At 55.2% G+C, this 22,265-nt stretch overlaps 1 protein-coding gene across 1 annotated transcript in view; it reads left to right on the top strand.

Moving 5' to 3' along the window:
- LOC137371062 (cholecystokinin receptor-like) overlaps nucleotides 1-22,265 on the top strand; it is a 74,985-nt gene that overhangs the window by 31,193 nt on the left and 21,527 nt on the right. The window contains exon 6 of the mRNA XM_068032962.1: nucleotides 10,045-10,172. Within this exon, the coding sequence (XP_067889063.1) occupies nucleotides 10,045-10,172 (128 nt within the window). The remainder of the gene's footprint in view (nucleotides 1-10,044; nucleotides 10,173-22,265) is intronic.

Genomic DNA, 22,265 nt, shown 5'->3' with positions numbered 1-22,265 from the left:
CTGTCAGAGGGTCAGTACTGAGGGAGTGCTGCACAGTCGGAGGTTCAGTACTGAGGGAGTGCTGCACTGTCAGAGGGTCAGTACTGAGGGAGTGCTGCACTGTCGGAGGGTCAGTACTGAGGGAGTGCTGCACTGTCGGAGGGTCAGTACTGAGGGAGTGCTGCACTGTCAGAGGGTCAGTACTGAGGGAGTACTGCACTGTCGGAGGGTCAGTACTGAGGGAGTGCTGCACTGTCGTAGGGTCAGTAATGAGGGAGTGCTGCACTGTCGGAGGGTCAGCACTGAGGGAGTTCTGCACTGTCAGAGGGTCAGTACTGAGGGAGAGCTGCACTGTCAGAGGGTCACTGAGTGCTGCACTGTCGGAGGGTCAGTACTGAGGGAGTGCTGTACTGTCGGAGGGTCAGTACTGAGGGAGTTCTGCACTGTCAGAGTGTCAGTACTGAGGGAGAGCTGCACTGTCAGAGGGTCACTGAGTGCTGCACTGTCGGAGGGTCAGTACTGAGGGAGTGCTGCACTGTCAGAGGGTCACTGAGTGCTGCACTGTCGGAGGGTCAGTACTGAGGGAGTGCTGAACTGTCAGAGGGTCACTGAGTGCTGTACTGTCGGAGGGTCAGTACTGAGGGAGTGCTGCACTGTCAGAGGGTCAGTACTGAGGGAGTGCTGCACTGTCAGAGGATCAGTACTGAGGGAGTGCTGCAGTGTCAGAGGGTCAGTACTGAGGGACTGCTGCACTGTCGGAGGGTCAGTACTGAGGGAGTGCTGCACTGTCGGAGGTTCAGTACTGAGGGAGTGCTGCACTGTCGGAGGGTCAGTACTGAGGGAGTGCTGCACTGTTGGAGGGTCAGTACTGAGGGAGTGCTGCACTGTTGGAGAGTCAGTACTGAGGGAGTGCTGCACTGTCGGAGGGTCAGTGCTGAGGGAGTGCTGCACAGTCAGAGGGTCAGTACTGAGGGAGTGCTGCACAGTCGGAGGTTCAGTACTGAGGGAGTGCTGCACTGTCAGAGGGTCAGTACTGAGGGAGTGCTGCACTGTCGGAGGGTCAGTACTGAGGGAGTGCTGCACTGTCGGAGGGTCAGTACTGAGCGAGTGCTGCACTGTCAGAGGGTCAGTACTGAGGGAGTACTGCACTGTCGGAGGGTCAGTACTGAGGGAGTGCTGCACTGTCGTAGGGTCAGTAATGAGGGAGTGCTGCACTGTTGTTAGGTCAGTACTGTGGGAGTGCTGCACTGTCAGAGGGTCACTGAGTGCTGCACTTTCAGAGGGTCAGTAATGAGGGAGTGCTGCACTGTCAGAGGGTCAGTACTGAGGGAGTGCTGCACTGTCAGAGGGTCAGTACTAAAGGAGTGCTGCGCTGTCGGAGGGTCAGTACTGAGGGAGTGCTGCACTGTCGGAGGGTCAGGACTGAGGGAGTGCTGCAGTGTCAGAGGGTCAGTACTGAGGGAGTGCTGCACTGTCGGAGGGTCAGTACTGAGGGAGTGCGGCACTGTCGGAGCGTCAGTACTGAGGGAGTGCTGCACTGTCAGAGGGTCAGTACTGAGGGAGTGCTGCACTGTCGGAGGGTCAGTACTGAGGGAGTGCTGCACTGTCATAGGGTCAGTACTGAGGGAGTGCTGCACTGTTGTTAGGTCAGTACTGTGGGAGTGCTGCAATGTCAGAGGGTCACTGAGTGCTGCACTGTCGGAGGGTCAGTACTGAGGGAGTGCTGCACTGTCGGAGGGTCAGTACTGAGGGGGTGCTGCACTGTCAGAGGGTCAGCACTGAGGGAGTGCTGCACTGTTGTTAGGTCAGTACTGTGGGAGTGCTGCACTGTCAGAGGGTCAGTACTGAGGGAGTGCTGCACTATCGGAGGGTCAGTACTGAGGGAGTGCTGCACTGTCAGAGGGTCAGTACTGAGGGAGTGCTGCACTGTCAGAGGATCAGTACTGAGGGAGTGCTGCAGTGTCAGAGGGTCAGTACTGAGGGAGTGCTGCACTGTCGGAGGGTCAATACTGAGGGAGTGCTGCACTGTCGGAGGGTCAGTACTGAGGGAGTGCTGCACTGTCAGAGGGTCAGTACTGAGGGAGTACTGCACTGTCGGAGGGTCAGTACTGAGGGAGTGCTGCACTGTCGTAGGGTCAGTAATGAGGGAGTGCTGCACTGTTGTTAGGTCAGTACTGTGGGAGTGCTGCACTGTCAGAGGGTCACTGAGTGCTGCACTTTCAGAGGTTCAGTACTGAGGGAGTGCTGCACTGTCAGTGGGTCAGTACTGATGAAGTGCTGCACTGTCAGTGGGTCAGTACTGAGGGAGCGCTGCACTGTCAGTGGGTCAGTACTGAGGGAGTGCTGCACTGTCAGAGCGTCAGTACAGAGGGAGTGCTGCACTGTCGGAGGGTCAGTCCTGAGGGAGCGCTGCACTGTCAGAGCGTCAGTACAGAGGGAGTGCTGCACTGTCGGAGGGTCAGTACAGAGGGAGTGCTGCACTGTCGGAGGGTCAGTACTGAGGGAGTGCTGCACTGTTGGAGGGTCAGTACTGAGGGAGTGCTGCACTGTCGGATGTCAGTACTGAGGGAGTGCTGCACTGTCGGAGGGTCAGTACTGAGGGAGTGCTGCACTGTCGGAGGGTCAGTACTGAGGGAGTGCTGCACTGTCGGAGGGTCAGTACTGTGGGAGTTCTGCACTGTCGGAGGGTCAGTACTGATTGAGTGCTGTACTTTCGGAGGGTCAGTACTGAGGGGTTGCTGCACTGTCAGAGGGTCAGTACTGAGGGAGTGCTGCACTGTCAGAGGATCAGTACTGAGGGAGTGCTGCAGTGTCAGAGGGTCAGTACTGAGGGAGTGCTGCACTGTCGGAGGGTCAGTACTGAGGGAGTGCTGCACTGTCAGAGGGTCAGTACTGTGGGAGTGCTGAACTGTCAGAGGGTCAGTACTGAGGGAGTTCTGCACTGTCAGAGGGTCAGTACTGAGGGAGCGCTGCACTGTCGGAGGGTCAGTACTGAGGGAGCGCTGCACTGTCGGAGGGTCAGTACTGAGGGAGTGCTGCAGTGTCGGAGGTTCAGTACTGAGGGAGTGCTGCACTGTCAGAGGGTCAGTACTGAGGGAGCGCTGCACTGTCGGAGGTTCAGTGCTGAGGGGGTGCTGCACTGTCAGAGCGTCAGTACAGAGGGAGTGCTGCACTGTCGGAGGGTCAGTACTGAGGGGGTGCTGTACTGTCAGTGGGTCAGTACTGAGGGAGCGCTGCACTGTCGGAGTGTCAGTACTGAGGGAGTGCTGCACTGTTGGAGGGTCAGTACTGAGGGAGTGCTGCACTGTCAGTGGGTCAGTACTGAGGGAGCGCTGCACTGTCAGTGGGTCAGTACTGAGGGAGTGCTGCACTGTCAGAGCGTCAGTACAGAGGGAGTGCTGCACTGTCGGAGTGTCAGTACTGAGGGAGCGCTGCACTGTCAGAGGGTCAGTACAGAGGGAGTGCTGCACTGTCGGAGGGTCAGTACAGAGGGAGTGCTGCACTGTCGGAGGGTCAGTACTGAGGGAGTGCTGCACTGTCGGAGGGTCAGTACAGAGGGAGTGCTGCACTGTCGGAGTGTCAGTACTGAGGGAGTGCTGCACTGTTGGAGGATCAGTACTGAGGGGGTGCTGTACTGTCAGTGGGTCAGTACTGAGGGAGCGCTGCACTGTCGGAGTGTCAGTACTGAGGGAGTGCTGCACTGTTGGAGGGTCAGTACTGAGGGAGTGCTGCACTGTCAGTGGGTCAGTACTGAGGGAGCGCTGCACTGTCAGTGGGTCAGTACTGAGGGAGTGCTGCACTGTCAGAGCGTCAGTACAGAGGGAGTGCTGCACTGTCGGAGTGTCAGTACTGAGGGAGCGCTGCACTGTCAGAGGGTCAGTACAGAGGGAGTGCTGCACTGTCGGAGGGTCAGTACAGAGGGAGTGCTGCACTGTCGGAGGGTCAGTACTGAGGGAGTGCTGCACTGTTGGAGGGTCAGTACTGAGGGAGTGCTGCACTGTCGGATGTCAGTACTGAGGGAGCGCTGCACTGTCGGAGGGTCAGTACTGAGGGAGTGCTGCGCTGTCAGAAGGTCAGTACTGAGGGAGTGCTGCACTGTCAGTGGGTCAGTACTGAGGGAGTGCTGCACTGTTGGAGGGTCAGTACTGAGGGGGTGCTGCACTGTCAGAGGGTCAGTACTGAGGGAGTGCTGCACTGTCGGAGGTTCAGTACTGAGGGTGCGCTGCACTCTCGGAGGTTGAGTACTGAGGGAGCGCTGCACTGTCGGAGGGTCAGTACTGAGGGAGTACTGCACTCTCGGAGGTTGAGTACTGAGGGAGCGCTGCACTGTCGGAGGGTCAGTACTGAGGCGGTGCTGCACTGTCAGAGGGTCAGTACTGAGGGAGTGCTGCACTGTCAGAGGGTCAGTACTGAGGGAGTGCTGCACTGTCGGAGGTTCAGTACTGAGGGTGCGCTGCACTCTCGGAGGTTGAGTACTGAGGGAGCGCTGCACTGTCAGAGGGTCAGTACTGAGGGAGCGCTGCACTCTCGGAGGTTGAGTACTGAGGGAGCGCTGCACTGTCGGAGGGTCAGTACTGAGGCGGTGCTGCACTGTCAGAGGGTCAGTACTGAGGGAGTGCTGCACTGTCAGAGGGTCAGTACTGAGGGAGTGCTGCACTGTCGGAGGTTCAGTACTGAGGGTGCGCTGCACTCTCGGAGGTTGAGTACTGAGGGAGCGCTGCACTGTCGGAGGGTCAGTACTGAGGGAGTACTGCACTGTCGGAGGGTCAGTACTGAGGGAGTGCTGCACTGTCGGAGGGTCAGTACTGAGGGAGTGCTGCACTGTCGGAGGTACCATCTTTCAAATGAGAGGTCAAACTGAGGCCCTGTCTACCCTCTCAGTTGGATGTAGCAGATGCCATGACACTATTTTGAAGAAGTACAGAGGCATTCTCCACGGTGTCTTATTTGGCACAAAACAGCTTATCTGGTTATTGTCACATTACTGCTTGTGGGAATTTGCTGTGTGGAGATTGAGATGTCCTGTGGTTATGAAATGGGATATTGGATGTGAGTTATTGTGATCTGGAACGTGCTTCCTGAAAGGGCGGTGGAAGCAGATTCAATCATAACTTTCAAAAGGCAATTGGATAAATCGTTGAAAAGAAAAACCTACAGAGCTGTGGGAAAAGAGCAGGGGAGTGAGACTAACTAGATAGCTCTTGCAGAGAGCCTGCACAGACTGGAAGGGGCTGAATGGCCTCCTCTGTTTCCTGTGGATGGAATCGCACAGCCCGGTCAGACAGAAATCAGCTTGATGGTTTGTGTATCTGATCATCAGTCACTGCAGGAATCTTGTGCTGAATTTTCCTGCTGCGCAGGGTTGGGGGGCTGGAGCAGAAGGTAAATGTGACTGACACATCAGGCTAGCTCTTCCTCCGGGTACCTTTCCTGCTGGCATGCTCCCCTCCAGCAGCAGTGAGTAGCCAATTAGGGCAATTAATGGGGCAATTAACCCTAGTTGTGGAATTGGATCACCCTTATGGAGCCCCGCCTTTCTATAGTCAATTGGATGATTCTTGATATTTTTACAATATATGTCCATCACAAAAGTGTTCAAAGAAAATATTTTGAAAACACAGTTTTTAATGCCTTGGTAATTTTTCTGGAGTTGTTGGCAGCGACTGCCTGGAGATTAATCTTTAATTGCTGTCGACTGCAGGGCAGGCCTGGTTCTGCTGCCATGACTGATGGACTATCCCAGGTGAGCCAGAAGTAGTTCTCCACCCTGAGAGTCTTTATCTCAACCAGTAACTGGTGGGTAGGAGAATGGCGACATTGTCAAGTTGCTCCGTGTCCTCCAGCTAAATATCGGGAAAACTGAAGTCATTGCCTTCAGTCAATCTCTTTCCCCCTAGATACTGACTCCATCCCTCTTCCTGGCCACTCTCGGAGAGTGAACCAGTCTATTCACAACCTTGATGTCCTATTTCACACCGAAATGAACTTCCGACCATATGTCAGAGTAAACACTAAGAACACCTATTTCCATCTCCATAATATCACTTAACCTCACTGCTGCGTCAGCCCAGTTACTGCTGAAACCCTCATCCATGCCTTTTTTACCCTCCAGACTTAATTACTCCAACGCTCTCCTGGTCAGTCTCCCACATTCCACCCTCCATAAACTTCAGCTCATCCAAAACTCTGCTGACCCTGTGTCCTAACTCTCACAGTGTCCTGTTCACCCGTCACTCCCTGTGTTCACTGACCCTGTGTCCTAACTCTCACAGTGTCCTGTTCACCCGTCACTCCCTGTGTTCACTGACCCTGTGTCCTAACTCTCACAGTGTCCTGTTCACCCGTCACTCCCTGTGTTCACTGACCCTGTGTCCTAACTCTCACAGTGTCCTGTTCACCAATCACTCCCTGTGTTCACTGACCCTGTGTCCTAACTCTCACAGTGTCCTGTTCACCCGTCACTCCCTGTGTTCACTGACCCTGTGTCCTAACTCTCACAGTGTCCTGTTCACCCGTCACTCCCTGTGTTCACTGACCCTGTGTCCTAACTCTCACAGTGTCCTGTTCACCCGTCACTCCCTGTGTTCACTGACCCTGTGTCCTAACTCTCACAGTGTCCTGTTCACCAATCACTCCCTGTGTTCACTGACCCTGTGTCCTAACTCTCACAGTGTCCTGTTCACCCGTCACTCCCTGTGTTCACTGACCCTGTGTCCTAACTCTCACAGTCTCCTGTTCACCCGTCACTCCCTGTGTTCACTGACCCTGTGTCCAAACTCTCACAGTGTCCTGTTCACCCGTCACTCCCTGTGTTCACTGACCCTGTGTCCTAACTCTCACAGTGTCCTGTTCACCCGTCACTCCCTGTGTTCACTGACCCTGTGTCCTAACTCTCACAGTGTCCTGTTCACCAATCACTCCCTGTGTTCACTGACCCTGTGTCCTAACTCTCACAGTGTCCTGTTCACCCGTCACTCCCTGTGTTCACTGACCCTGTGTCCTAACTCTCACAGTGTCCTGTTCACCCGTCACTCCCTGTGTTCACTGACCCTGTGTCCTAACTCTCACAGTGTCCTGTTCACCCGTCACTCCCTGTGTTCACTGACCCTGTGTCCTAACTCTCACAGTGTCCTGTTCACCAATCACTCCCTGTGTTCACTGACCCTGTGTCCTAACTCTCACAGTGTCCTGTTCACCCGTCACTCCCTGTGTTCACTGACCCTGTGTCCTAACTCTCACAGTGTCCTGTTCACCCGTCACTCCCTGTGTTCACTGACCCTGTGTCCTAACTCTCACAGTGTCCTGTTCACCAATCACTCCCTGTGTTCACTGACCCTGTGTCCTAACTCTCACAGTGTCCTGTTCACCCGTCACTCCCTGTGTTCACTGACCCTGTGTCCTAACTCTCACAGTGTCCTGTTCACCCGTCACTCCCTGTGTTCACTGACCCTGTGTCCTAACTCTCACAGTGTCCTGTTCACCCGTCACTCCCTGTGTTCACTGACCCTGTGTCCTAACTCTCACAGTGTCCTGTTCACCCGTCACTCCCTGTGTTCACTGACCCTGTGTCCTAACTCTCACAGTGTCCTGTTCACCCGTCACTCCCTGTGTTCACTGACCCTGTGTCCTAACTCTCACAGTGTCCTGTTCACCCGTCACTCCCTGTGTTCACTGACCCTGTGTCCTAACTCTCACAGTGTCCTGTTCACCCGTCACTCCCTGTGTTCACTGACCCTGTGTCCTAACTCTCACAGTGTCCTGTTCACCAATCACTCCCTGTGTTCACTGACCCTGTGTCCTAACTCTCACAGTGTCCTGTTCACCCGTCACTCCCTGTGTTCACTGACCCTGTGTCCTAACTCTCACAGTGTCCTGTTCACCCGTCACTCCCTGTGTTCACTGACCCTGTGTCCTAACTCTCACAGTGTCCTGTTCACCAATCACTCCCTGTGTTCACTGACCCTGTGTCCTAACTCTCACAGTGTCCTGTTCACCCGTCACTCCCTGTGTTCACTGACCCTGTGTCCTAACTCTCACAGTGTCCTGTTCACCAATCACTCCCTGTGTTCACTGACCCTGTGTCCTAACTCTCACAGTGTCCTGTTCACCCGTCACTCCCTGTGTTCACTGACCCTGTGTCCTAACTCTCACAGTGTCCTGTTCACCCGTCACTCCCTGTGTTCACTGACCCTGTGTCCTAACTCTCACAGTGTCCTGTTCACCCGTCACTCCCTGTGTTCACTGACCCTGTGTCCAAACTCTCACAGTGTCCTGTTCACCCGTCACTCCCTGTGTTCACTGACCCTGTGTCCTAACTCTCACAGTGTCCTGTTCACCCGTCACTCCCTGTGTTCACTGACCCTGTGTCCTAACTCTCACAGTGTCCTGTTCACCAATCACTCCCTGTGTTCACTGACCCTGTGTCCTAACTCTCACAGTGTCCTGTTCACCCGTCACTCCCTGTGTTCACTGACCCTGTGTCCTAACTCTCACAGTGTCCTGTTCACCCGTCACTCCCTGTGTTCACTGACCCTGTGTCCAAACTCTCACAGTGTCCTGTTCACCCGTCACTCCCTGTGTTCACTGACCCTGTGTCCTAACTCTCACAGTGTCCTGTTCACCCGTCACTCCCTGTGTTCACTGACCCTGTGTCCTAACTCTCACAGTGTCCTGTTCACCAATCACTCCCTGTGTTCACTGACCCTGTGTCCTAACTCTCACAGTGTCCTGTTCACCCGTCACTCCCTGTGTTCACTGACCCTGTGTCCTAACTCTCACAGTGTCCTGTTCACCCGTCACTCCCTGTGTTCACTGACCCTGTGTCCAAGCTCTCACAGTGTCCTGTTCACCCGTCACTCCCTGTGTTCACTGACCCTGTGTCCTAACTCTCACAGTGTCCTGTTCACCCGTCACTCCCTGTGTTCACTGACCCTGTGTCCTAACTCTCACAGTGTCCTGTTCACCAATCACTCCCTGTGTTCACTGACCCTGTGTCCTAACTCTCACAGTGTCCTGTTCACCCGTCACTCCCTGTGTTCACTGACCCTGTGTCCTAACTCTCACAGTGTCCTGTTCACCCGTCACTCCCTGTGTTCACTGACCCTGTGTCCAAACTCTCACAGTGTCCTGTTCACCCGTCACTCCCTGTGTTCACTGACCCTGTGTCCTAACTCTCACAGTGTCCTGTTCACCCGTCACTCCCTGTGTTCACTGACCCTGTGTCCTAACTCTCACAGTGTCCTGTTCACCCGTCACTCCCTGTGCTCACTGACCCTGTGTCCTAACTCTCACAATGACCCTCGCCCCTCCCTATCTCTGTAATCTCCTCCAGACCCTCGCCCCACCCCATCTCTGTAATCTCCTCCAGACCCTCGCCCCTCCCCATCTCTGTAATCTCATCCAGACCCTCGCCCCTCCCCATCTCTGTAATCTCCTCCAGACCCTCGCCCCTCCCCATCTCTGTAATCTCCTCCAGACCCTCGCCCCTCCCTATCTCTGTAATCTCCTCCAGACCCTCGCCCCTCCCTATCTCTGTAATCTCCTCCAGACCCTCGCCCCTCCCCATCTCTGTAATCTCCTCCAGACCCTCGCCCCTCCCCATCTCTGTAATCTCCTCCAGACCCTCGCCCCTCCCCATCTCTGTAATCTCCTCCAGACCCTCGCCCCTCCCCATCTCTGTAATCTCCTCCAGTTCTGGCTTCTCAAACATCCCTGATTCCCATTGCTCCACCATTGGTGGCCATTCTTTCAGCTGCCTGTGCTCTAAGCTCTGGAATGCCCTCCCTAGACCTCTCCGCCCCTCTCACTCTCTCTCTCTCTCTCTCTCTCTCTCTCTCTCTCTCCCCTCCTTTACGATGCTCCTAACTCTTTGCCCAAGCTTTTGGTCACCTGTTTGAATATCTCCTTGTGTGACTAGCTGTGAAATGTTGTTTGATAATCGCTCCTGTGACGCACTTTGGGAGGTTTTACCATGTTCAAGGCGCTAGGTAAATACAATTTGTTGTTGTGATGACCTTGAGTTGGCTTTGGGGATGATTGTCATGTTCTCTGCTTGCCTTTTTCCAGGTATGTCTTTCTGCTGTTTATCCTGTTCTTCCTCCCGGGTGTGGTGATGGTTGTTGCCTACGGATTGATTTCCAGGGAACTCTACAGAGGAATCCAGTTTGAAATGAATCAGAAAAAGGAAATGAAAGGTTTGAATTCACTATTCTCTGAAGCCCTGGGATTTGATCCTGACTTTGTGCAACAGCGAGTCAGGACTCTGATTGACTTAGAGAGAAATAAAACTGGGGAGAGAGACAAATCCGGTTTGTTGATTCATTAACACCCGTGTTACAGCATTGTACACAATCCGTCTCGAGCTCCTGTCTCCCAGTCAATGTAATTTCTCAGGAGGTTTGATCGAAAAGGGCAGTGGAAGCAGATTCAATCGAGACTTTCAAATGTGAATGGGGTTTAGAACTGAGAGAGAAATGAGCCAGACTTTGGGGCACAGAGCGGGGGAGCGGGATTAATATTGAAAAGCCAGCACAGGCACAATGGCCCAGAGGAACAGGAGGAGACCATTCATTGCCATCAGCTCATTCTATCATTTAATTTAGGTCGGGCTCATCTCTATCCTGATCTCATTTATGGGCTCCTGCTGTGCTGTCTTCCCAAATTCCCCCCTCCATAAACTGGTGCTCATCTAAAGCTCTGCTGCCTGGATCCGAACTCGTACCATCTCATTCATCATCACCCCCTGTAAACACCCTCGCCCCTCACAATCTCTGTAATCTCCTCCAGTCCCTTGACCCTCCCTATCTCTGTAATCTCCTCCAGTCCCTCGCCCCTCCCTATCTCTGTAATCTGCTCCAGTCCCTTGACCCTCCCTATCTCTGTAATCTCCTCCAGTCCCTCGCCCCTCCCTATCTCTGTAATCTCCTCCAGTCCCTCGCCCCTCCCTATCTCTGTAATCTCCTCCAGTCCCTCACCCCTCTCTATCTCTGTAATCTCCTCCAGTCCCTCGCCCCTCCCTATCTCTGTAATCTCCTCCAGTCCCTTGACCCTCCCTATCTCTGTAATCTCCTCCAGTCCCTCGCCCCTCCCTATCTCTGTAATCTCCTCCAGTCCCTCACCCCTCTCTATCTCTGTAATCTCCTCCAGTCCCTCACCCCTCTCTATCTCTGTAATCACCTCCAGTCCCTTGACCCTCCCTATCTCTGTAATCTCCTCCAGTCCCTCGCCCCTTTCTATCTCTGTAATCTCCTCCAGTCCCTCACCCCTCTCTATCTCTGTAATCTCCTCCAGTCCCTCACCCCTCTCTATCTCTGTAATCTCCTCCAGTCCCTCACCCCTCTCTATCTCTGTAATATCCTCCAGTCCCTCACCCCTCTCTATCTCTGTAATCTCCTCCAGTCCCTCACCCCTCTCTATCTCTGTAATCTCCTCCAGCCCCTCGCCCCTCTCTATCTCTGTAATCTCCTCCAGCCCCTCGCCCCTCTCTATCTCTGTAATCTCCTCCAGTCCCTCGCCCCTCTCTATCTCTGTAATCTCCTCCAGTCCCTCACCCCTCTCTATCTCTGTAATCTCCTCCAGCCCCTCGCACCTCTCTATCTCTGTAATCTCCTCCAGTCCCTCACCCCTCTCTATCTCTGTAATCTCCTCCAGTCCCTCGCCCCTCTCTATCTCTGTAATCTCCTCCAGTCCCTCACCCCTCTCTATCTCTGTAATCTCCTCCAGTCCCTCACCCCTCTCTATCTCTGTAATCACCTCCAGTCCCTCGCCCCTCTCTATCTCTGTAATCTCCTCCAGCCCCTCACCCCTCTCTATCTCTGTAATCTCCTCCAGTCCCTCGCCCCTCTCTATCTCTGTAATCTCCTCCAGTCCCTCGCCCCTCTCTATCTCTGTAATCTCCTCCAGTCCCTCACCCCTCCCTATCTCTGTAATCTCCTCCAGTCCCTTGCCCCTCCCTATCTCAGTAATCTCCTCCAGTCACTCGCCCCTCCCTATCTCTGTAATCTCCTCCAGTCCCTCGCCCCTCTCTATCTCTGTAATCTCCTCCAGTCCCTCGCCCCTCTCTATCTCTGTAATCTCCTCCAGTCTCTCGCCCCTCCCTATCTCTGTAATCTCCTCCAGTCCCTCGCCCCTCCCTATCTCTGTAATCTCCTCCAGTCCCTCGCCCCTCTCTATCTCTGTAATCTCCTCCAGTCCCTCGCCCCTCCCTATCTCTGTAATCTCCTCCAGTCCCTTGACCCTCCCTATCTCTGTAATCTCCTCCAGTCTCTCGCCCCTCTCTATCTCTGTAATCTCCTCCAGTCCCTTGACCCTCCCTATCTCTGTAATCTCCTCCAGTCTCTCGCCCCTCTCTATCTCTGTAATCTCCTCCAGTCTCTCGCCCCTCTCTATCTCTGTAATCTCCTCCAGTCCCTCGCCCCTCTCTATCTCTGCAATCTCCTCCAGTCCCTCTCCCCTCTCTATCTCTGTAATCTCCTCCAGTCCCTCACCCCTCCCTATCTCTGTAATCTCCTCCAGTCCCTTGCCCCTCCCTATCTCTGTAATCTCCTCCAGTCCCTCGCCCCTCCCTATCTCTGTAATCTCCTCCAGTCCCTCGCCCCTCTCTATCTCTGTAATCTCCTCCAGTCCCTCGCCCCTCTCTATCTCTGTAATCTCCTCCAGTCCCTCGCCCCTCCCTATCTCTGTAATCTCCTCCAGTCCCTCGCCCCTCCCTATCTCTGTAATCTCCTCCAGTCCCTCGCCCCTCTCTATCTCTGTAATCTCCTCCAGTCCCTCGCCACTCCCTATCTCTGTAAACTCCTCCAGTCCCTTGACCCTCCCTATCTCTGTAATCTCCTCCAGTCCCTCACCCCTCCCTATCTCTGTAATCTCCTCCAGTCCCTCGCCCCTCCCTCTCTCTGTAATCACCTCCAGACCCTCGCCCCTCTCTATCTCTGTAATCTCCTCCAGTCCCTCCCTATCTCTGTAATCTCCTCCAGTCCCTCACCCCTCTCTATCTCTGTAATCTCCTCCAGTCCCTCGCCCCTCTCTATCTCTGTAATCTCCTCCAGTCCCTCACCCCTCTCTATCTCTGTAATCTCCTCCAGTCCCTCGCCCCTCTCTATCTCTGTAATCGCCTCCAGTCCCTCGCCCCGCTCTATCTCTGTAATCTCCTCCAGTCCCTCGCCCCTCTCTATCTCTGTAATCTCCTCCAGTCCCTCACCCCTCTCTATCTCTGTAATCTCCTCCAGTCCCTTGCCCCTCACTATCTCTGTAATCTCCTCCAGTCCCTCGCCCCTCCCTATCTCTGTAATCTCCTCCAGTCCCTCGCCCCTCCCTATCTCTGTAATCTCCTCCAGTCCCTCGCCCCTCCCTATCTCTGTAATCTCCTCCAGTCCCTCGCCCCTCACTATCTCTGTAATCTCCTCCAGTCCCTCGCCCCTCACTATCTCTGTAATCTCCTCCAGTCCCTCGCCCCTCACTATCTCTGTAATCTCCTCCAGTCCCTCGCCCCTCCCTATCTCTGTAAACTCCTCCAGTCCCTCACCCCTCTCTATCTCTGTATTCTCCTCCAGTCCCTCGCCCCTCCCTTTCTCTGCAATCTCCTCCAGCCCCTTGCCTCTCCCTATCTCTGTAAACTCCTCCAGTCCCTCACCCCTCTCTATCTCTGTAATCTCCTCCAGCCCCTCGCCCCTCCCTATCTCTGTAATCTCCTCCAGCCCCTCACCCCTCCCTTTCTCTGTAATCTCCTCCAGTCCCTCACCCCTCCCTGTCTCTGTAATCCCTGACAGCCCCATGCCCCTCCCTATCTCAGTAATCTCCTCCAGTCCCTCGCCCCTCCCTATCTCTGTAATCTCCTCCAGCCCCTCACCCCTCCCTTTCTCTGTAATCCCTTCCAGTTCCTCACCCCTCCCTGTCTCTGTCATCCCCGACAGCCCCTTGCCCCTCCTTATCTCTGTAATCTCCTCCAGTCCCTCGCCCCTCCCTATCTCTGTAATCTCCTCCAGCCCCTCGCCCCTCCCTAACTCTGTAATCTCCTCCAGTCCCTCGCCCCTCCCTATCGCTGTAATCTCCTCCAGTCCCTCGCCCCTCCCTATCTCTGTAATCTCCTCCAGTCCCTCGCCCCTCTCTATCTCTGTAATCTCCTCCAGTCCCTCGCCCCTCCCTATCTCTGTAATCTCCTCCAGTCCCTTGCCCCTCCCTATCTCTGTAATCTCCTCCAGTCCCTCACCCCTCACTATCTCTGTAATCTCCTCCAGTCCCTCGCCCCTCACTATCTCTGTAATCTCCTCCAGTCCCTCGCCCCTCACTATCTCTGTAATCTCCTCCAGTCCCTCGCCCCTCCCTATCTCTGTAATCTCCTCCAGTCCCTCGCCCCTCCCTATCTCTGTAATCTCCTCCAGTCCCTCGCCCCTCACTATCTCTGTAATCTCCTCCAGTCCCTCGCCCCTCACTATCTCTGTAATCTCCTCCAGTCCCTCGCCCCTCACTATCTCTGTAATCTCCTCCAGTCCCTCGCCCCTCACTATCTCTGTAATCTCCTCCAGTCCCTCGCCCCTCCCTATCTCTGTAAACTCCTCCAGTCCCTCACCCCTCTCTATCTCTGTATTCTCCTCCAGTCCCTCGCCCCTCCCTTTCTCTGCAATCTCCTCCAGCCCCTCGCCTCTCCCTATCTCTGTAAACTCCTCCAGTCCCTCACCCCTCTCTATCTCTGTAATCTCCTCCAGCCCCTCGCCCCTCCCTATCTCTGTAATCGCCTCCAGCCCCTCACCCCTCCCTTTCTCTGTAATCTCCTCCAGTCCCTCACCCCTCCCTGTCTCTGTAATCCCTGACAGCCCCATGCCCCTCCCTATCTCAGTAATCTCCTCCAGTCCCTCGCCCCTCCCTATCTCTGTAATCTCCTCCAGCCCCTCACCCCTCCCTTTCTCTGTAATCCCCTCCAGTCCCTCACCCCTCCCTGTCTCTGTCATCCCCGACAGCCCCTTGCCCCTCCTTATCTCTGTAATCTCCTCCAGTCCCTCGCCCCTCCCTATCTCAGTAATCTCCTCCAGCCCCTCGCCCCTCCCTAACTCTGTAATCTCCTCCAGTCCCTCGCCCCTCCCTATCGCTGTAATCTCCTCCAGTCCCTCGCCCCTCCCTATCTCTGTAATCTCCTCCAGTCCCTCGCCCCTCTCTATCTCTGTAATCTCCTCCAGTCCCTCGCCCCTCCCTATCTCTGTAATCTCCTCCAGTCCCTTGCCCCTCCCTATCTCTGTAATCTCCTCCAGTCCCTCACCCCTCCCTATCTCTGTAATCTCCTCCAGTCCCTCGCCCCTCCCTATCTCTGTAATCTCCTCCAGTCCCTCGCCCCTCTCTATCTCTGTAATCTCCTCCAGTCCCTCCCTATCTCTGTAATCTCCTCCAGTCCCTCACCCCTCTCTATCTCTGTAATCTCCTCCAGTCCCTCGCCCCTCTCTATCTCTGTAATCTCCTCCAGTCCCTCACCCCTCTCTATCTCTGTAATCTCCTCCAGTCCCTCGCCCCTCTTTATCTCTGTAATCTCCTCCAGTCCCTCGCCCCTCTCTATCTCTGTAATCTCCTCCAGTCCCTCCCTATCTCTGTAATCTCCTCCAGTCCCTCATCCCTCTCTATCTCTGTAATCTCCTCCAGTCCCTCGCCCCTCCCTATCTCTGTAAACTCCTCCAGTCCCTCACCCCTCTCTATCTCTGTATTCTCCTCCAGTCCCTCGCCCCTCCCTTTCTCTGCAATCTCCTCCAGCCCCTCGCCTCTCCCTATCTCTGTAAACTCCTCCAGTCCCTCACCCCTCTCTATCTCTGTAATCTCCTCCAGCCCCTCGCCCCTCCCTATCTCTGTAATCGCCTCCAGCCCCTCACCCCTCCCTTTCTCTGTAATCTCCTCCAGTCCCTCACCCCTCCCTGTCTCTGTAATCCCTGACAGCCCCATGCCCCTCCCTATCTCAGTAATCTCCTCCAGTCCCTCGCCCCTCCCTATCTCTGTAATCTCCTCCAGCCCCTCACCCCTCCCTTTCTCTGTAATCCCCTCCAGTCCCTCACCCCTCCCTGTCTCTGTCATCCCCGACAGCCCCTTGCCCCTCCTTATCTCTGTAATCTCCTCCAGTCCCTCGCCCCTCCCTATCTCAGTAATCTCCTCCAGCCCCTCGCCCCTCCCTAACTCTGTAATCTCCTCCAGTCCCTCGCCCCTCCCTATCGCTGTAATCTCCTCCAGTCCCTCGCCCCTCCCTATCTCTGTAATCTCCTCCAGTCCCTCGCCCCTCTCTATCTCTGTAATCTCCTCCAGTCCCTCGCCCCTCCCTATCTCTGTAATCTCCTCCAGTCCCTTGCCCCTCCCTATCTCTGTAATCTCCTCCAGTCCCTCACCCCTCCCTATCTCTGTAATCTCCTCCAGTCCCTCGCCCCTCCCTATCTCTGTAATCTCCTCCAGTCCCTCGCCCCTCTCTATCTCTGTAATCTCCTCCAGTCCCTCCCTATCTCTGTAATCTCCTCCAGTCCCTCACCCCTCTCTATCTCTGTAATCTCCTCCAGTCCCTCGCCCCTCTCTATCTCTGTAATCTCCTCCAGTCCCTCACCCCTCTCTATCTCTGTAATCTCCTCCAGTCCCTCGCCCCTCTTTATCTCTGTAATCTCCTCCAGTCCCTCGCCCCTCTCTATCTCTGTAATCTCCTCCAGTCCCTCCCTATCTCTGTAATCTCCTCCAGTCCCTCATCCCTCTCTATCTCTGTAATCTCCTCCAGTCCCTCGCCCCTCTCTATCTCTGTAATCTCCTCCAGTCCCTCACCCCTCCCTATCTCTGTAATCTCCTCCAGTCCCTCACCCCTCCCTATCTCTGTAATTTCCTCCAATCCCTCATCCCTCCCTATCTCTGTAATCTCCTCCAGTCCCTCACCCCTCCCTATCTCTGTAATCTCCTCCAGTCCCTCGCCCCTGACTATCTCTGTAATCTGCTCCAGTCCCTCGCCCCTCACTATCTCTGTAATCTCCTCCAGTCCCTTGCCCCTCCCTATCTCTGTAATCTCCTCCAGCCCCTCGCCCCTCCCTATCTCTGTAATCTCCTCCAGTCCCTCGCCCCTCCCTTTCTCTGTAATCTCCTCCAGTCCCTCGCCCCTCTCTATCTCTGTAATCTCCTCCAGTCCCTCGCCCCTCCCTATCTCTGTAATCTCCTCCAGTCCCTTGCCCCTCCCTATCTCTGTAATCTCCTCCAGTCCCTCACCCCTCCCTATCTCTGTAATCTCCTCCAGTCCCTCGCCCCTCCCTATCTCTGTAATCTCCTCCAGTCCCTCGCCCCTCTCTATCTCTGTAATCTCCTCCAGTCCCTCCCTATCTCTGTAATCTCCTCCAGTCCCTCACCCCTCTCTATCTCTGTAATCTCCTCCAGTCCCTCGCCCCTCTCTATCTCTGTAATCTCCTCCAGTCCCTCCCTATCTCTGTAATCTCCTCCAGTCCCTCACCCCTCTCTATCTCTGTAATCTCCTCCAGTCCCTCGCCCCTTTCTATCTCTGTAATCTCCTCCAGTCCCTCGCCCCTCTCTATCTCTGTAATCTCCTCCAGTCCCTCGCCCCTCTCTATCTCTGTGATCTCCTCCAGTCCCTCCCTATCTCTGTTATCTCCTCCAGTCCCTCATCCCTCTCTATCTCTGTAATCTCCTCCAGTCCCTCGCCCCTCTCTACCTCTGTAATCTCCTCCAGTCCCTCACCCCTCCCTATATCTGTAATCTCCTCCAGTCCCTCACCCCTCCCTATCTCTGTAATTTCCTCCAGTCTCTCGTCCCTCCCTATCTCTGTAATCTCCTCCAGTCCCTCACCCCTCCCTATCTCTGTACTCTCCTCGTCCCTTGCCCCTCACTATCTCCGTAATCTCCTCCAGTCCCTCGCCCCTCACTATCTCTGTAATCTCCTCCAGTCCCTCGCCCCTCACTATCTCTGTAATCTCCTCCAGTCCCTCGCCCCTCCCTATCTCTGTAATCTCCTCCAGTCCCTCGCCCCTCACTATCTCGGTAAACTCCTCCAGTCCCTCACCCCTCTCTATCTCTGTAATCTCCTCCTGCCCCTCGCCCCTCCCTATCTCTGTAATCTCCTCCAGTCCCTCACCCCTCTCTATCTCTGTAATCTCCTCCAGTCCCTCGCCCCTTTCTATCTCTGTAATCTCCTCCAGTCCCTCACCCCTCTCTATCTCTGTAATCTCCTCCAGTCCCTCGCCCCTCTCTATCTCTGTAATCTCCTCCAGTCCCTCGCCCCTCTCTATCTCTGTGATCTCCTCCAGTCCCTCCCTATCTCTGTTATCTCCTCCAGTCCCTCATCCCTCTCTATCTCTGTAATCTCCTCCAGTCCCTCGCCCCTCTCTACCTCTGTAATCTCCTCCAGTCCCTCACCCCTCCCTATATCTGTAATCTCCTCCAGTCCCTCACCCCTCCCTATCTCTGTAATTTCCTCCAGTCTCTCGTCCCTCCCTATCTCTGTAATCTCCTCCAGTCCCTCACCCCTCCCTATCTCTGTACTCTCCTCATCCCTCGCCCCTCACTGTCTCCGTAATCTCCTCCAGTCCCTCGCCCCTCACTATCTCTGTAATCTCCTCCAGTCCCTCGCCCCTCACTATCTCTGTAATCTCCTCCAGTCCCTCGCCCCTCCCTATCTCTGTAATCTCCTCCAGTCCCTCGCCCCTCACTATCTCGGTAAACTCCTCCAGTCCCTCACCCCTCTCTATCTCTGTAATCTCCTCCAGCCCCTCGCCCCTCCCTATCTCTGTAATCTCCTCCAGTCCCTCGCTCCTCCCTTTCTCTGTAATCTCCTCCAGTCCCTCGCCCCTCCCTATCTCTGTAATCTCCTCCAGCCCCTCGCCCCTCCCTATCTCTGTAATCTCCTCCAGTCCCTCGCCCCTCCCTATCTCTGTAATCTCCTCCAGTCCCTCGCCCCTCCCTATCTCTGTAATCTCCTCCAGCCCCTCGCCCCTCAGGTCTCTGAGCTCCTCTAATTCTGCCCTCTTGAACAATCCCGATTTTAGTTGCTCTGCCATTGGTGTCCGTGCCTTCAGCTGACTGGGCCCTAAACTCTGGAATTCCCTTCCTAAACCCTCTCCACCTCTCCGCCTCTCTGCCTCGCTCTCCTCCTTTAAGATGCTCCTTAAAAACTCCCTCTTTGACCAAGCTTTGGTCACCTGACCTAATATGGCTCAGTGTCAAAAATGTTTTTGTTGCAAATGCTCCTCTGATGCACCTTGGGACAGTTTTGCTACATTAAAGGCACTACAGAAATGCAGGTTGTTGTTGTAAGATTCCTCACCAACTTTGTTCGCTGGGAGGAGGTTGGGTGATCTTGTCTAAGACAGACTGTCGGAGCTGTAGTGTAAACTCCAGCTAGAGTTCATAGATGTTGACATTTGAAGAGTAGGGAGAGCAAGATCCAGTCAAATCCTTGGCCAGGTCAGGGATTGACAGTCCTCCAGGATTGACGGGCATTATCCGGAAATTACAGATTCATCTCCAGGACATTGCTGGGAGAAACTAAGCCGGGGCATTCACAAAACATTGTTTTATCCATTTTGTTTGAACAATTTTGTTTAAAATAATGTTGTAGTGAGGAAAGATTCCGGTGATTTGTGGGCGAGCAGCTGAGAAAATGTTTGATTGTCGTAAAATCTAATTAGTTCATTAATACGCGTTAGAGAAGGAAAACAACCATCCTTACCCAGATGTCTGTGACTCCAGTCTTTATTGCCTTCTGAGGTCAATCTTGAAGGAGTCGCAAATGGGGTTTAATGTCTCATTGAAAAGATGGCCCCTTCCAGAGAACAGCACTCCCTCAGTACTGACCCTCCAACAGTGCAGCACTCCCTCAGTACTGACCCTCCGACAGTGCAGCACTCCCTCAGTACTGACCCTCCGACAGTGCAGCACTCTCTCAGTACTGACCCTCCGACAGTGCAGCACTCCCCCTGCACTGACCCTCCGACAGTGCAGCACTCCCTCAGTACTGACCCTCCGACAGTGCAGCACTCCCTCAGTACTGACCCTCCGACAGTGCAGCACTCCCTCAGTACTGACCCTCCGACAGTGCAGCACTCTCTCAGTACTGACCCTCCGACAGTGCAGCACTCCCCCTGCACTGACCCTCCGACAGTGCAGCACTCCCTCAGTACTGACCCTCCGACAGTGCAGCACTCCCTCAGTACTGACCCTCCGACAGTGCAGCACTCCCTCAGTACTGACCCTCCGACAGTGCAGCACTCCCTCAGTACTGACCCTCCGACAGTGCAGCACTCCCTCAGTACTGACCCTCCGACAGTGCAGCACTCCCTCAGTACTGACCCTCCGACAGTGCAGCACTCCCTCAGTACTGACCCTCCTACAGTGCAGCACTCCCTCAGTACTGACCCTCCGACAGTGCAGCACTCCCTCAGTACTGACCCTCCGACAGTGCAGCACTCCCTCAGTACTGACCCTCCGACAGTGCAGCACTCCCCCTGCACTGACCCTCCGACAGTGCAGCACTCCCTCAGTACTGACCCTCCGACAGTGCAGCACTCCCTCAGTACTGACCCTCCGACAGTGCAGCACTCCCTCAGTACTGACCCTCCGACAGTGCAGCACTCCCTCAGTACTGACCCTCCGACAGTGCAGCACTCCCTCAGTACTGACCCTCAGACAGTGCAGCACTCCCTCAGTACTGACCCTCCGACAGTACAGCACTCCCTCAGTACTGACCCTCAGACAGTGCAGCACTCCCCCTGTCCTGACCCTCCGACGGTGCAGCACTCCCTCAGTACTGACCCTCCGACAGTGCAGCACTCCCTCAGTACTGACCCTCCGACAGTGCAGCACTCCCTCTGTACTAACCCTCCGACAGTGCAGCACTCCCTCAGTACTGACCCTCCGACAGTGCAGCACTCCCTCTGTACTGACCCTCCGACAGTGCAGCACTCCCTCAGTACTGACTCTCCGACAGTGCAGCACTCCTCCAGTACTGACACTCCGACAGTGCAGCACTCCCTCAGTACTGACCCTCCGACAGTGCAGCACTCCCTCTGTACTGACCCTCCGACAGTGCAGCACTCCCTCTGTACTGACCCTCCGACAGCGCAGCACTCCCTCAGTACTGACCCTCTGACAGTGCAGCACTCCCTCTGCACTGACCCTCCGACAGTGCAGCACTCCCTCTGTACTGACCCTCCGACAGTGCAGCACTCCCTCTGTACTGACCCTCCGACAGTGCAGCACTCCCTCAGTACTGACCCTCCGACAGTGCAGCCCTACCTCAGTACTGCTCTGGGATTGTTAGCCAAGATTTTGAGCTCAAGTCTTTGGAGTGTAGTGATCCCACGATATTTTGACTCCGGGCAACAATGCTCCCCACTGAGCCACAGATGACACCTAAGGAAGTTGTACAGAGTGAGCGCTGCACTGTCGGAGGGTCAGTGCAGAGGGAGTGCTGCACTGTCGGAGGGTCAGTACTGAGGGAGTGCTGCACTGTCGGAGGGTCAGTACAGAGGGAGTGCTGCACTGTCGGAGGGTCAGTACAGAGGGAGTGCTGCACTGTCGGAGGGTCAGTACTGAGGGAGTGCTGCACTGTCGGAGGGTCAGTACAGAGGGAGTGCTGCACTGTCGGAGGGTCAGTGCAGAGGGAGTGCTGCACTGTCAGAGGGTCAGTACTGAGGGAGTGCTGCGCTGTCGGAGGGTCAGTACAGAGGGAGTGCTGCACTGTCGGAGGGTCAGTACAGAGGGAGTGCTGCACTGTCGGAGGGTCAGTACTGAGGGAGTGCTGCACTGTCGGAGTGTCAGTACTGGAGGAGTGCAGCACCGTCGGAGGGTCAGTACTGAGGGAGTGCTGCACTGTCGGAGGGTCAGTACAGAGGGAGTGCTGCACTGTCGGAGGGTCAGTACTGAGGGAGTGCTGCACTGTCGGAGGGTCAGTACTGAGGGAGTGCTGCACTGTCGGAGGGTCAGTACTGAGGGAGTGCTGCACTGTCGGAGGGTCAGTACTGAGGGAGTGCTGCACTGTCGGAGGGTCAGTACTGAGGGAGTGCTGTACTGTCGGAGGGTCAGTACAGAGGGAGTGCTGCACTGTCAGAGGGTCAGTACTGAGGGAGTGCTGCACTGTCGGAGGGTCAGTACTGAGGGAGTGCTGCACTGTCGGAGGGTCAGTACTGAGGGAGGGCTGCACTGTCGGAGGGTCAGGACTGAGGGAGGTCTGCACTGTCGGAGGGTCAGTACTGAGGGACTGCTGCACTGTCGGACGGTCAGTACTGAGGGAGTGCTGCACTGTCGGAGGGTCAGTACTGAGGGAGTGCTGCACTGTCGGAGGG

Source organism: Heterodontus francisci, chromosome 6 (genome assembly GCF_036365525.1).
Source record: "Heterodontus francisci isolate sHetFra1 chromosome 6, sHetFra1.hap1, whole genome shotgun sequence".
Lineage (NCBI taxonomy): Eukaryota > Metazoa > Chordata > Chondrichthyes > Heterodontiformes > Heterodontidae > Heterodontus > Heterodontus francisci.
This window is presented reverse-complemented; position numbering and strand designations above follow the sequence as displayed.